This window comes from Ostrea edulis, chromosome 7 (genome assembly GCF_947568905.1).
Source record: "Ostrea edulis chromosome 7, xbOstEdul1.1, whole genome shotgun sequence".
In the NCBI taxonomy this organism is placed as follows: domain Eukaryota; kingdom Metazoa; phylum Mollusca; class Bivalvia; order Ostreida; family Ostreidae; genus Ostrea; species Ostrea edulis.
The window spans coordinates 79181618-79196858 of NC_079170.1; the positions used below are offsets into that span (position 1 = coordinate 79181618).

General features: G+C 36.2%; 1 protein-coding gene across 3 annotated transcripts; it reads right to left on the bottom strand.

Annotated features, from left to right (window-relative positions):
* Positions 1 to 10080: 10080 nt before the first annotated feature.
* Positions 10081 to 12628, bottom strand: LOC125674592 (caveolin-1-like). Of its 3 annotated transcripts, none has more exons than XM_048911788.2 (3): positions 12502 to 12628; positions 11223 to 11285; positions 10081 to 10537 (listed from the first exon to the last, which is right to left on the bottom strand). In XM_048911788.2, exons 2-3 carry the CDS (start codon positions 11277 to 11279, stop codon positions 10205 to 10207), a joined length of 390 nt encoding a protein of 129 aa, XP_048767745.2. In that variant the 5' UTR covers positions 11280 to 11285; positions 12502 to 12628; the 3' UTR covers positions 10081 to 10204. The 3 variants fall into 3 exon arrangements, with proteins under 3 accessions (XP_048767745.2, XP_048767747.2, XP_048767746.2); XM_048911790.2 differs by having other exon boundaries at positions 11223 to 11300; positions 12502 to 12580; XM_048911789.2 differs by having other exon boundaries at positions 11223 to 11321; positions 12502 to 12567.
* Positions 12629 to 15241: the final 2613 nt, after the last annotated feature.

Below are 15241 nucleotides of genomic sequence, written 5' to 3' on the forward strand. Positions count from 1 at the left end.
TTCTAGAATGAATATACAATGTACATGAATAAAAACTGTCAGAATTTAAAATTTATGGCTTATAAACAAACGAGTAGCATCTACGGCAATAAAACTATGAAAATATCCCACAGAAATCGTGAATCTGTTTTACATGTTTTTGACAGAAATGTTACTGAAAAGAAGACCAAATGTTTCACAAATTGGCGCCATGCAACATGATACCCATGTTCCGTAAAACTTCTGTAGACATCCCATATAGATACTGAAGATTCGCAGACAAGGAGTTGCGCACCAGACTTGATCAAAGGTGATGGAGGCGAACTCACAGCCCCAGTACAGGGCGATAAAAAGCCCGCAGAGGGTCGTCAGGAACTTGTAGCAACAGTTTTTACCGCAGCTAAAGCAGGCATAACTGGCCCGCCATACACAGTCCACACTGTGAGCGCCATCTGTTTCCGCCAAAACATCCTCAAAAGCGACCTGGTGGAGTAAAACTGTTATACTCAATGAACCGGGATACTTATATGGTTACATAATTATAGGAATGACGAATGAGTGGATCAAAAAGCCACTCATTGTCTAAAAGAAAATTCATTTTGATAGATAGGAAATCTGTATTTAAATTACATACGAATTCAACAATTTAAACTCAAACCTAAAACAAATGATTATGTATGACTACACGAGTACAAGGATGTCTACACGTTTTTTTGAGAAAAATACAGTAATTATCATAACCATCCTTAGAATTCATTTATAGAATAAACACCTTACTTTGACATGTGAATTGATCTGGTTGGGATCGCGGTCGATCAGGTCTGTATCCTTCAGGTGAGACATCCTATTTCTTACTTATTTTTGATATACTCCTTCAAAAACTGTCTCCGAATCTCTGTCACCTCAACTCCAAAACCAAATTCTTTGTATTGAATAATTGCATCTTTTTATCATAGCTACAAAAATAACAAACATTGAAAGAGCTTCTGGAAAGGTTTTATCTTTTTAAATGGTTGTTTTGTTTTTTTATCAATTTTATTGCATATCTCAATATCGCTTTGCAGGTACCGCCAATCGCAAGTTTAAAGCACAAATGTTTGTTGTTTTTGTTTGTTTGTTTTTTTTGTAAATAGATGATACAAAAAGACCCAGCTATCGTGTGAAATCATCTGCATACATGCATATCAAATCTTCTCTGTGTAACAACTTCGATATCACATACTATCAAATAGAAATAGATCGGTGATTGAATATTTTGAGCTTTTGTTCTCAGAGGAAAAAAAATCATCATTCTTTGAAAAATTTATTGATTGATTGTATATTTTATCTCATACCTGTGGTGTATACTGATAGTGAAATAAAGCATTACCTTTATCACACGCCCGTTTGATAAAGCACTTTCGGTCCGAACTACTTTTGACACCGTCCCCGCTTGGATGACCTATTTTCTGTGTTTAATGCATATTGACGCATGAAATAAAGCGTATAACTTTTTATTTTGTATAAATTTATTTAGAATTTCTTTTATAGCAAAATTAAAATGATACCCCCATCCCCCCACTGACGTACATGTATAATGCAAGTTACCGGCCATAAAAATGTTAACTTTGTCATTAACTACTCAAACATTACGATAAGAAACCAAAGAGATGTCCACACTATTATCATGAACAAGGAATCAACCGCCTACTGGACAGGCCTTATCGAAAGTACCTCGACATGCTGCGGTACCAAGCATTTATAAGCACAGTCTATTTTCTTTAGAGCCAAATAAATCTCAACAGCTTTACTTACGCTGGATTAAATTATTATTTTTATTGATCGTTGTCGCACGTGTTTATTTCAAAAAGACGACGACATGATCAAACTTTTTTCAGAAGGTCAGGTCTACATCAAAAAATAAATACTCGGTCAATACATAGTTGTTATTTTGTCGTAATGGCAAAATCATTATCAATCATAAACTAATATATACGGTGTTACCGTTGGACCGAGCGAAGCATGATATGGTCATTGGCGTGTCCCAAGTGATAGTCAAAATTCTGTTCAATACAGTAAATTACAATTCATTTAAAAATATGTATTATTTATGAAATTCCCCTTGCGCTACACGTCCAGTATCAAAGGGGGAATCCAGTGGGGATCCGGGTTAGAATAGGTCCTCAGTACCCCTTGCTTGTCGTAAGAGGCGACTAAATGGGACGGTCCTTCGGATGAGACCGTAAGGACTGAGGTCCCGTGTCACAGCAGGTGTGGAACGATAAAGATCCCTCCCTGCTCTATGGCCATAAGCGCCGAGCATAGGCCTATATTTTACAGCCCTTCACCGGCAGTGGTGACGTCTCCATACGCCTTTTACAAAACACGGACAAGTCACGGACGGACGGAAATCTAAAAAAAATAGTACAAATCACGGATTCATTTTGCACGGATGATAAAATTTTCCGTGCATTTTTTAAATATAGAATAACATATCCCCTACCTACATGCACAAAAAAAAAAAAAAAAAAAAAAAATTCAAAGTATGTTCGAAGTCACAAATCAGTATCATATTCTATATTTTAAAAAATGCACGGAAATGTTTATCATCCGTGCAAAATGAATCCGCGATTTGTACTATTTTTATCTATTTCCGTGCGTCCGTGACTCTCCGTGTTTTGTTAACCTCCGTCTCCATATGAGTGAAATATTCTCGAGAGGGACGTTAAACAATATTTAATCAATTAATCAAAGGGGGATATCTATGAGGATAATTACAGGATCCGCCTATTCCTTTAACGCGGAGAATATAGCACCAGCAGACGTATTTACCGTGCATAGTGACGTCAGATGTAGCCTCGACCTTCAAACCAAACAATTATCAACAATAGTTCATTTCAAAATATATATTATTTATGAAATTTTCCTTGCACTAAACGCCCAATAACATCTAACTATTAAAGGGGGATATACGAGGATAACAGTTCTACAGGATCCGCCTATTCAAATAAACAACAATACACCCCGTTTGCAATTTGAAAAAAAAAAGACAGTTAAAACAAAACAAAGTTAACCAATAAATTCAAGGTGGTAAAAGGTAAGCGTAAATATATCGTATATTTTTATTTAAAGAAACTCATGAACTCGTTTATCTATTTAGTCGTATTACTGTTTTTCTATTTGATGATTGTCTAAAGACTGTAACAATAATAATCATACCATTCATTTTTAACAAACTGGGTGTTTGAATTACAAATTGCACGTTAGTCTTGTATTTTTGGCATTCAAAATCAAAACACGAATAACTGTAGAAGCAACTAATGAACAAAGCATAATTGCGGTGCCCGTATGGATCACAACATTTTCAGTGAACGTATATAGAGATTATCTGTATTCATTTGCAGATTTTCTCATTTTTATTTTATATATACGTGTTACCTTTAGAGCTTTTCTTCGCGGAGGGCCTTAGGCCCGTCCGAGCTTTGCTCGGTATTAATGACGCTTACATAGTAGGAAACTTCTAAAATTAGATCATAGTTTTATACCAGGCATGTTAGAATACGAGGTTAGGGTAGACAGGGGACCCGAACTGTTCCCATTATACAATTTACTTTTCCCATTATTTTATCAAACAAATTTCATATTTTCTACATGCAAGTTCAATTGGTTTGCTGGCCTACCCCTTTATTTATCAAAGTAGTAGCGAAAGACAGTTGCTATTTAAAAAGCGTTGAATTGAAGAATACGTGTAGTGAACCGACTTTGTCCCACCCCACCCCCCCCCCCCTCCCCCACCACCACCACTTTGCATGTACATAATAATATGCATCAATTGAACAGGAGAGAGAGAGAGAGAGAGAGAGAGAGAGAGAGAGAGAGCGTCCTTATCAATGTCATTTCACAGAAGGAAAGAAAATTGATTACGGTTATACGTGTTAGATTACAAGCATTCGTGAATTTCAACTATTTTAAAATTTGTATTGAAAATATAGTGGAAACTTACAAAAGTAACATCAGTGCTCATATTTGAATTTATCAATAGAAATGAAAAAAAAAATATTAGTTTAGGTTTGGACATTAAAATATTCAATTCTAAAATACAAAAAGTCTATCACATTGCTGGAAACTTTAGTGTAACAATTCATTCTTGATATTGAGATATGTAGGCACGTGACATCGTTATTTAAAGTAGGGGAGGGGGGAGTCGAAGTTCACTTCACGCATGCAATAAACTTCTTGACAAGTAAGAAATAATGGATTTAGGGTACTTCTGCCAAAATCTCAATATCCTATGAATCGTAAAGGGAAGGGGGGGGGGGGGGGGGGGGGGGGTTAGTTCTTACTCATATTCTTCAATTCAGCTCTTCCAACATCAACTGCCCTTCACTGCTACTTTGAAAATTGAAAAAAGAAAATGAAACATACTTTTGGCATCTCGTCCATTATCCATATACATCAATTGATTCGAAGAATGAATGGTATACAAGGTACATGATTGTGTGATGTGATAACGTCCATCCGAATTCAGCCAATCTAATGCTGTAACAGATGTACACATGTATCCTGTAATATTCCGTTAAATAATTACGGGGACTTTTTTTGATTACCGATACTTCGCTATTAGATATCAATTTAGTTGGGTAACATTAGATATTTGAAACAAATCTAAGCTTGTCTACATTGTTAATTTCAATCGTGATATGAGTACATGTTTTCATTCTCTGTTCCTTTGAAATACATGAAGTCGTAACGGCATACATTCATAGTTGTAATCAAAGAAAGATAACTCGTGCACAAATTGATGTTTTAAAAGATTGATAAATTATTTTTAGAGTCGGATGTAAAAAGCAGAAACTAACATTTACCTTATAATAGCTATTTATCGACTCGATGTTGGCGCTAGGGGGATATTTTTAGGAGGAAACCGGAATACTCGGAGGAAACCCACACGAATTCATGCCCTTTAACATACATGTACAACCTCTGCCGATCACAGCGATGAGAAGCGATGGTATTAACGACAACCCTGTCTCTAATATGATCGGACTGGGTTTTTTTCTTCCACTGGCAGGCAAAAAGAAGGTCACAGCATATGAATCTGTTGTTTTTTTAAAATTGGTTAGATTTGTACCTTTCTGAGAGTGTTGTTCAGCTGGTTGGCGACGGAGTTGATGCTCTGGTTCCAGGCCCAGGGTGTTATGAATATGAACATGTACAAAAGGAATTATAAAAGATAAATAAATAAATCAGAGAGACAAAAATTGTGAGTACATGTATCTAACTAATTAGAAATTCAACATATTTCTAGAATTTCATTTAAAATTACTACTGTACTGTGAAATAAGATATTTAAAAAAGATAAAATCTTAATCGTAATTCTGTTTCTTGGAGTAAATCAGTTAGATTGATTTTTTTTTTTAGGTCTATTAAACATTATAGACGTCATATACACAGTGTTACAGTAGGGGGGGGGGGGGGGGACGAAATTGTAACACCGATGAAGCCTCAAAATAACTTTATTCATTAATCAAACATTATAACGATTCGACGTCAAATAGTGTAAGTTTTAATTCAAAATATTGCATGCAAATTAACGAAATAAATTTATTTTGTATACATTTATATATACATTGTACCTGTTTACATGTAATTTCTGACAGTTACAAATGGCAAATTCCTTATACCTTATTTCATCAAAAATTCAAAGCAAATTTTAATGTTTAGCGATTCTCCAGTATTATTAACACCATTCTGAAAATTAGCTACATGTAGTTCCGAACAAACTGTGTGGACACCAACAGGTATCACATTGATAAGTTTCTATCATAAAATACCCTGTATATCAAAGTATTATCCATGTACTGCTTTATTTCCCTGTGTAAACGACATTACATTATCTTATCCGCTCCTGATTTCACCAGTAGGGCGGATTTTAAAGAGGCTTTTAATGTATTCGTGAACTGTGGCGCTTTACGCCAGCATTCTTTTAAGTATGTCAGCGTGAAGCCTCACGTATTTTCAAAAAATGAAATTTCTATTACACATATTTTTCATTCTTTTTTCCTTTCTGTTGGAAGTTCCAGCTGTTAAAGTAGATGTTCTATATTTATCAAGATTCATACGCACTTTATTCACATCTGCATCGCATTCATGAGGAAATGGATATCAGTACAGTTGGTAAAGATATCGAAGGCTAAACATTGAAAATGTAAATATATTTTGACGAATTAGTTGTGTGTGATAAATACTTTCTGCACACTGGAAGAAATCTCGCGGTCTTTGTAGGATGCATAAAACCCTCGTTTCAATCGCATAACCTTTCGTTGTGTCTTAGGGGCTATGAGCGTGAGGTGTTTTTTCTCCTTTTCCATTTTGTAATTAATCTTCTATGATATCATAAAACGTCCCATTGATATGATGAGCAAATTCCCGGGGAAATCAAAGATTGACAAGTCACTCTTAGAGGAATAGCTGATGATCTTAAAATGTCTTATAGAACTGCTAAGGATATTTTGACCACTAACCTTGGCATGTGTCTTATAGAAATGTTGAGATTTTGACTAGTAACCTTGGCATGTGTCTTATAGAAATGTTCAGGAAATTTTGACCAGTAAGCTTGGAATGTGGCGAGTTTGTACAAGGTGAATTCCTGGCCTCCTTCTGCCTGAGTAAATAGGAATGTGGGTAAATGTTTGCAACTCTTGCGTCAATATATATGCAAAGCAGGAAATATGTTGATGAATTAAATGATAACATATGTGACGCATCCATCCTCTCTGTCTTCAGAGAGAGAGCACGTGTACCGGAGTCTGCGGGTCAGAGAGAGCACGTGTACCGGAGACTGCGGGTCAGAGAGAGAGCACGTGTACCGGAGTCTGCGGGTCAGAGAGAGAACATGTGTACCGGAGTCTGCGGTTCAGAGAGAGAGCATGTGTACCGGAGTCTGCGGGTCAGAGAGAGCACGTGTACCGGAGTCTGCGGGTCAGAGAGAGCACGTGTACCAGAGTCTGCGGGTCAGAGAGAGCACGTGTACCGGAGTCTGCGGGTCAGAGAGAGAGCACGTGTACCGGAGTTTGCGGAGAAGGTTAAGTTGATTGTTTTCTACGACATCAACAGAATAATTCTTAATCACATGATTCCTCTAAAGCCTCGGTAACAGGGAACTACTCAGTTCTACAGTTGTATGTCCGTGCTATCAAATCAAATTTGGTGAGAGTCGTACAGCAAAAGCGCCCAGATGATCCAGACTGTATTTATTTCAGGACACCGTACCTTGCTATTAGAATCGGATTGTGATGGAACACCTTGGGAACACTGGGTATAGAAATCCTAACTTATCACAACCCAGATCTAGAAATTTGTGACTTCTGGATACTTATAGTTTTGGCATATAATGAGATCGAGGAAGATCTTTGTAGTTTTGACAGATAATGTGATTGGGAGAGGTTTGGGTACTGCTGTGAACAGTTCGTCACGGAGCATGTCACGTGATGGCTTGGATCACGTGTTTGAAGATGGACAGATCGATTACATAAGCGCATAAAAACTGCAGAAGGACATTTATGTTATGCTAATTACATTTAAAGTTTATGCAACATAGCAACATAACCGTAATGAATATTCGACGCAATAAGACAGTTTATTTCAATTTTAGCGCACTTTGTACAAATCAAGGAGTGTCTACACCACATTGGAAATGGGTAAGTAAGTATTTCGGACAGGAAAACTTGAGATCGTAATGAGCAAATACTATCAAAAGAATTTAAATTCTTTATGAATACTGCTTCTCTGCTCCAACACAATTTTTTGGTTCATGGTTTACAACGCTTAACTGCTGCATATTGTGTTGGATTTAAAGATCATATCCATTAGTAATTACTATGGAAGTTGCAGTATTGCGAATTTAAGTGAAAATCACAAGAACAAATTAAGAGGGTGTTTGTTGCAACACCTGCTCTTCTGAATGAAGAAAATCATGTTATGAAGAGGTAGAAAACTTTGCTATTATTCGCCTCGACAATGCAGTATAGTATGTTATACTTTCAGTGCTTTGATTTAATAAGGCTCCTCCAGCACGAGTCGTCGAGAAGGTGTATGCCTGTGTCGACCTGTGTGGTCATATAAATAATCTGTGTGATCATCGAACTGTCCTGTGTGGCGGTGCTATTCTGGGTGTTCAACGATTCTATGAAAGTATACGCAAGGTACAACCATTCCTAGTACAGTGGATATTTACAACGATGCATGCTTTTTAAAATGTCTTTTGTCATGCCATCTGGCGATTTCGCTATGTTTTTAAAATCTGAAAATTGAACTTAAGTCTGTAAGAAAAAACATGTATTCCATACAATAATGCCTGCGATCTCCTTACTTACACTATTGTCAGGAATTCTTTTACAATTACAGAGTATCTTTTTTCCCTTTCACTCAACTTGCGACTAGCGTGCGCAACAGGAAACAATTTATCTAATAAAAAAAATCAACTTCATCCATAGTTTTGATAAGTAACGTCTTTATTTGTGACTATTGTCTATCGGAAACGTCTACTTTGAGGCTGTTTATTTTTAATTTATCTTTATTTTCTCTGTTGTGCTATCTCTAGTTAAACTCGCGATTTGCGTGCCCACAGCCAGGGCTTTGCTTTCAGAAAAGATCGGCTAACAAAGAAGTCTGAAAACCATTTTGATTTGTATTATGTAAGATATTCAATCAGTTCGCGAACTTTTTAATCACACATTATATGAATGAAAATACATGTAGATATTGCTAAAAGATAAAAACGTCGGAGATATATCAAAATGTCGAGTTGAAGCGCACAGCAAGAAGTTTTCCTCTCCTGTAGCATCTTGTGAATAAATTCTGCCTCGTAAGAATATGAAAACAGGTAAGCTAGTAAAGGAGAACAATTCGTGACCTTAGAAATTTCAACAATGTGTTGTAACACCTTATCTCCAAATACTGCTTAGATGTTGTCAATGAGAAACACAAGCATCTTTTAATAGAAATGTGAAAACAACAAAAAGTGATCAATCTCATAATTTTTCTAAGGAATACGAAATTAAGAGTAGGGTGAATATGAACTCCTGCACACACCAGAGGTGAGATCAAGTGTCTAGCAGGAATAAGCATCCCCTGTCGACTGGTTACACCCGCCGTGAGCCCTATATCTTGATCAGGTAAACGGAATAATCCATAGTCAAATTCAGTGTGTAACGAACAATCTAATAATTGTTATGAAACACGTCCGACAGCATTTGACAGGTTGCATTGGTAAATTAGATCGTTATATAACGATCACAGAATTTGCAAAATGCTGACTTTAAATAGACCTTTGAAACCCTGTAACATCTACTTATTTTTCAGTATTTATGATATCAACATCAAGGTATTCAAGTGCGTAGAAATCGTAGACATTTTCTAGATGACGGATCTTATTATATGAATATGTCCGCATTCCATTATTATTGAAGAAGCAACTGTTTGTGATTTTAAAAATTCTAGTCTCTGATTTATCGTGAGAAATGGGTGTGTTGAAAAGTCATATTATATCATAGCAATCTAAAATTAAGGATATGCCTCGATCTTGGTACTTGACAATTATAAATGATAAGATATCTACACTGTAACAGCGGTGATTCATTATAGTGAGCATGGTATCCTGTAAATATCATTTCTCTGGCTAGGGTTCTTCCTTGTTTCTGAGTCTTATGTTCATTATCTTTGTTTGTAATTAAGGATATACTTCGAACTTCGAACTCGAACCTAGAAATAGTTTCAAGTTTTATGTTTGTATCCATTTTTATGAATTAGACGTATGCCAGTATTTGTAATTTTTGAATATCGAGCCGTGAACTGTCGTCTAACTTTTCCTTGCCTACCCGACACGTATCCATGGAAAAAAAGCACCGGCTGCATACTAATATAGTTATATACATGTACTTAAAGTAGTATTTTGAACATAGATGATCTAAAATACGCTTTACCGTACTGTCCGCTTGACTGATAGTTTTTAGAATACTCGCAAATAAATTATGGGAATACAAAAAAAAAAAAAAGAAATTAAAACAACAAAACAAAACAAATAACAAATCAAATAACAACAAAGCAAGAACAACAAAAACAGGAAAAACAACAAGATTTATTAAAGAAGACAGATTTCAGTCATATGAATTTGTCGTATTGTAGAAAATCAAGAATCAGTTCATTCCGAGAAATACATCTACCACAGGATATGCTGCTGTAACACTCATTTTCTCGTAATAGAGATTTTGCTGAATATCAGACCGCAAGTTTCGCAGATTGGTGTGAGGAAGCAGGCAATAAATGTACCAAACAACTTCTGGTAACAGCCCAGATAGACACTGAAAACCCGCAGACAAGGTGTGGTGCACCAGACCTGTTCAAACGTGATGAAGGCAAACTCGCAACCCCAGTAGAGAGCGATGAACAAGCCACAGAGCGTCGTCATCATTCTGTAGCAACAATTCTTGCTGCAGTTGAAACAACAACTACTGCATCGCCAGACACAGTCGCAGCTGTGAGCGCCATCGGGTTCTGCCAACACGTCCTCAAACGACACCTGAAGAACAACAGAAAAATCAAATTACTGACGAAAAGCTGAAGATAAGGAACAGTGATGCATCTCATAACTACTATAAAGAAAAACAAATTAGGAATAGGGCAAAGACGGATCCCTGGACACGCTAGAGGTGGGATCAGGTGCTTAGGGGAGTTTAAACATCTTCTCTTGATCGGGTACACCCGCCATGCGCCCTTAGATTAGTATCTAGATCTAGATAAGGGGTTACAACAAAGGATTTAGAGGAGGGATCTGTACAAGACATCTATTCAAAGGGTCTAAACAAAGGGTTACAACAAAGGATTTAGAGGAGGGATCTGGACGACTGATTTCGACAACAGATGTAGACAAAGAATTAGACAAGGGATTTAGACAAGATCTATAGACGAGGGATTCAGACGAGCAATATACACAAGGGATTCAGACGAGCAATATACACAAGGGATTTAGACGAGGAATTTAGACGAGCGATATAGACGATAGATTTAGACGAGGAATTTAGACAAGACCTATAGACGAGGGATTCAGACGAGCAATATACACAAGGGATTCAGACGAGCAATATACACAAGGGATTTAGACGAGGAATTTAGACGAGCGATATAGACGATAGATTTAGACGCGCGATATAGACAAGGGATTCAGACAAAGGATCTAGACAAGGGATTTAGACAAGGGATCTCACCTTGATAATGTCATTGATGTTGTTAGGGTCCCTGTTGATCATATCCAAATCCGTCATGTTGCTCTGATCAAAACAAACCTTAGATACCGTAAATTCCCTCTTAATGAAAATTAATTTTTCAAATTACTGGTCCTTAAACTTTAAATCTTAAAGATTTATTTATTTTTTTTTTATATATGTAAGACTCTAAAGTGCGATGGGACTCCAAAGTGCGATGGTCACGCCAAACTCCGATGGTCTGCGCCAAACCGCGATGGTGTGACACGCCAAAGTGCGATGGTCCACACTCATGCGCCAAAGTGCAATGGTCTGACATGCCAAAGTGCGATGGTGTGACATGCCGATATCCATTGGTTTTTGTAAACGACACAGTGTTTTGGTACAGACTGTACCAACCGTGTGTTGTTTCACTAAAATATCAGTGCAAAATCCATGCATAAAAAATAAGAAGTTCAACTTATTTCGTTACCATCTAGTTGTCGTCTTAATAAACACAAAATTTTCCAGCGCGAAATCGTGAAAAATGTTTTGCATTATCGCATATCCCCGGGATTTTATTACGTGTACGTCACAAGTAATAAATGATCATGAATTAAAGAATGTTTGGGCGAAGTAAATAGTTCTACAACAAATGTATTTTGCCGTTCTTACTATCCTCAACAGTGTAAACCTTGCCGTTGCTGTCGTCCGTGTTGCAATTATTCGGTTTCATTTTGAAAGACGTTAAGAATGATGTCACAATGACGTGACGTCACAAACCTTCCTGAACTCCGCACCATCGCACTTTGGCGTGACCATCGCACTTTGGCGTCCGTAATGTTAACAAACCATCGCACTTTGGCGCACATCATCGCACTTTGGCGTGACCATCGCACTTTGGAGCGACCATCGCACTTTAGGGTCTTAGATATATAATTGTGACGAAATTGTATTTTGTGAATGAGAATGATATATTTATCTTGTACCAGTTGTAGGTTGAAAATCAGATTAAAGACTGTAAGTTGTGACACTTTTATCATTATCATTTCTTGTTTCAATATTTACTGCTGTCGAAAAATTTCCGATTGCTATTTAATTTTATAAATGAATAGCGCATTTTGACGAATGAAAATGTGAAGATAACGAACATTGATCTATCTCCTGTTTACAGGTTGAAATTGTTATGCTGTACTTTTAACTCTGGTAAAATGGATTACAAATAAATATAATGTTCATATGTACTTACATGTACCTGAAGTGTCGATTTTGAAAATGAAAATAAGATAAAATAAAATCAAACCTGTTCAGGAATTTTGGATATCAACCAAGTGTATGCGTTAAACTGTTTACAAAACTGCACGCTACAAGATAATATAGGAAGAAGGGGATCACGGAAGTTACTAGCTCCTCGAAAAGTGAACACAACAGCTATTGCGCAGGATTCTATAACTATGTTAATTACTAGGTATCAGTTTGATATATTTTTATTGCACCAAGCATATTGTGTGTTTCATGCCTACATGTAATCGTACTCAGATGAATTTTTATACCGGTATTGTCAAATCTATACAAAGGCTTTGAGAAGGACTACATTTTCTACCAGAAGATTGTTTTTTCTTATTTTTAAAGCTACAGTGCATTATTATGCATGGTTTTACCTTTCTTGTTTTATATCTGAAACTTTGTCAATATTCATACCCCTAGAGATGTATTTTAATTTAGTAATTTTACTAATTTATGATGCAAATACTTAAGATTAATTCAAAGGTTGTGATTTTATAAATTTTAATTTGATTTATCTAATTTTGAAATGACTTTCGAAATGTTTACTGGGTGTACTGGTACATTTGAACGTTTTCGTGATCATGCGCACATCAACGCATTAGAACAGTCAACATTTCTTGATGTCATAATAAGCCAATGAAATCAGACTGAATGTCGGACTCTAAAATTAACCAACCAATCTCCCTCACGCACAGCTCTTATCCTTAGACGAATTTGACTCCACTTTTCTGGCACTCTGTTTTCCCTATAATAGCTCTAAAACATCATTGTTATTTCGGATTTCAAACATTTCGGTTGAGCATCACGGAAGAGACCTTATTTGTCGAAATGCTCATCTGGTGCATCAAAATTGGTACCGTATAAGTTTTACGTTATGATTAAACAGGAAGTACATTGGCTGTGTTTAAACATTTTATTGATCCAGGTGATGTTATACATCTTAAGCATGTCACAAGTGTATAATATGCAAAACTATTTATAACACAATATAGCCATGAAAATTAACAAATCTGTTCTCAACCCATGGAGGGCCAATCTTGTTAAGAAAAATCCAGACATGTTTGTGAATCCGAATATGCAATTGTTTCAATTTCAAAGTTCAGACACCGAAGTAGGTAATTCAGAACATACAATTGATAAAAAGACAATCGCCCATTCTCAAGCATTTCCGGCTAGCGGAAACACAACTTACATTAAGTGCTCCGATAATATATCTTTATATTAAGTCATAATGCGAGTATTTAATTAAAGCTGACATGAATTAATAAATATGTACACCTTTCTCATCTTATCCGCCATATTTCTCTCAGGTAGCCCAATTTACTCTACCCGTATATACCCAAAATGTGATTGTCACACCTGAGTGATTTTTCTAGGTCGACTCGACCAGTGCACATCTCCGATAGTAATAAATAGGGAATGCGAAACAAATAAAATCACATTTCAAAACATTATGCTTTGCTCAAAATTACAAAATATTTATTGTATACCAATGCAACATTCCGAAAGTTTAGATAATTTAGGGGGAAAAAAATGCAAAACAAAAGTTTTTCTTGCATACTTGCAAGTGCATGCAAGTAGTTGCAGTTTCTTATGAAATAAATGCGGAGAAATCCTTTGCCAATTACATACTGATAGAATGGAATAAGCAAAGAGCATAAAATATGCTATTTATATCAATTCTTACAAAATACAGGTGCATGCCATATGCGTAATATGTAATGCACATGACATATTCGCCAAAAAAACCCCACCGTATCAAATACGGACGTCTATTCAACAGGTATCGGAGATGTGCACTTACCGAAAATATTAGATTAAATCCACGAAACAAAATGATAAACTCCATTTGTATCTCGTTAGAACTTTACAACACGTTATCATTCCATTATACAGACTGCGACACACTTCACCCGTGCCAAACAGGGTGTCTTCAATCAGGGGAGATGTCAAGAGTCGAAAAAAATTTCCTGTATTGAATGCTTGTCTGGTCGAGGTTTTGCAGTCTACAGAAATCGGGAATCTAATCATATACACTGAGCATCTGGTTGGATATATTGCGTGCTCAATTCAAAATTTATCGATGATCATATACAAACTTGGATATACTAATAAGGGAATAATGATCGAAAATATACATCTGTTTCAAAATGCGGGTATTACATTTGCAATCCATAATAAACAGTTGATTACACAAAGACACACATAAAAGGATATGTATAAACGAAAATATAGTTTTATTGTTTCTTTGGGAACCACATAATTATTTACGGTCTCTGTATGTCCATATTCATTGATTGAACAGGAGAGAGAGAGAGAGAGAGAGAGAGAGAGAGAGAGAGAGACTGTCCTACTTCGATGTACAATATATCATTTCACAGAAGGAAAGAAAATTGATCACTGATATAAGGTAAGCTTACAAGCATTAAAAAATTCCAGGTATTTAAAAATTTGTTATTGACAATATATTAAAAACTTAGAGGAGTTGATGCTTATAATTGAATTCATTACAATTTTTAAAAAAAATCAGTTTAAACTATGCATGTAGAAAATACTGACTTTGTATGTTAGAATAACGGGAAAAAAGTAAATTGTCAAAAAAGTGGGGAGAGCAGACCAGCCCAGCCTCCCTGCCCACCCCAACCCCCTGTATACGTGCCTGAAAAAACATATCGGTTCGTGTTGAAAGAAAGGTGCATATCTGCATTTCATTAAATTCCAAAGGAGCTCGAATTTATGTGTTCCCCTATTAATTA

What these genes read in the sequence shown, in the direction of transcription:
- LOC125674592 (XM_048911788.2), bottom strand. Translation starts at nt 11,279, where the DNA reads ATGACGGATTTGGATATGATCAACAGGGACCCTAACAACATCAATGAC. An exon ending in ACATCAATGACATTATCAAG is followed by an intron (nt 10,538 to 11,222) that starts GTGAGATCCCTT and finishes GTTGTTCTTCAG; the next exon opens with GTGTCGTTTGAGGACGTGTT.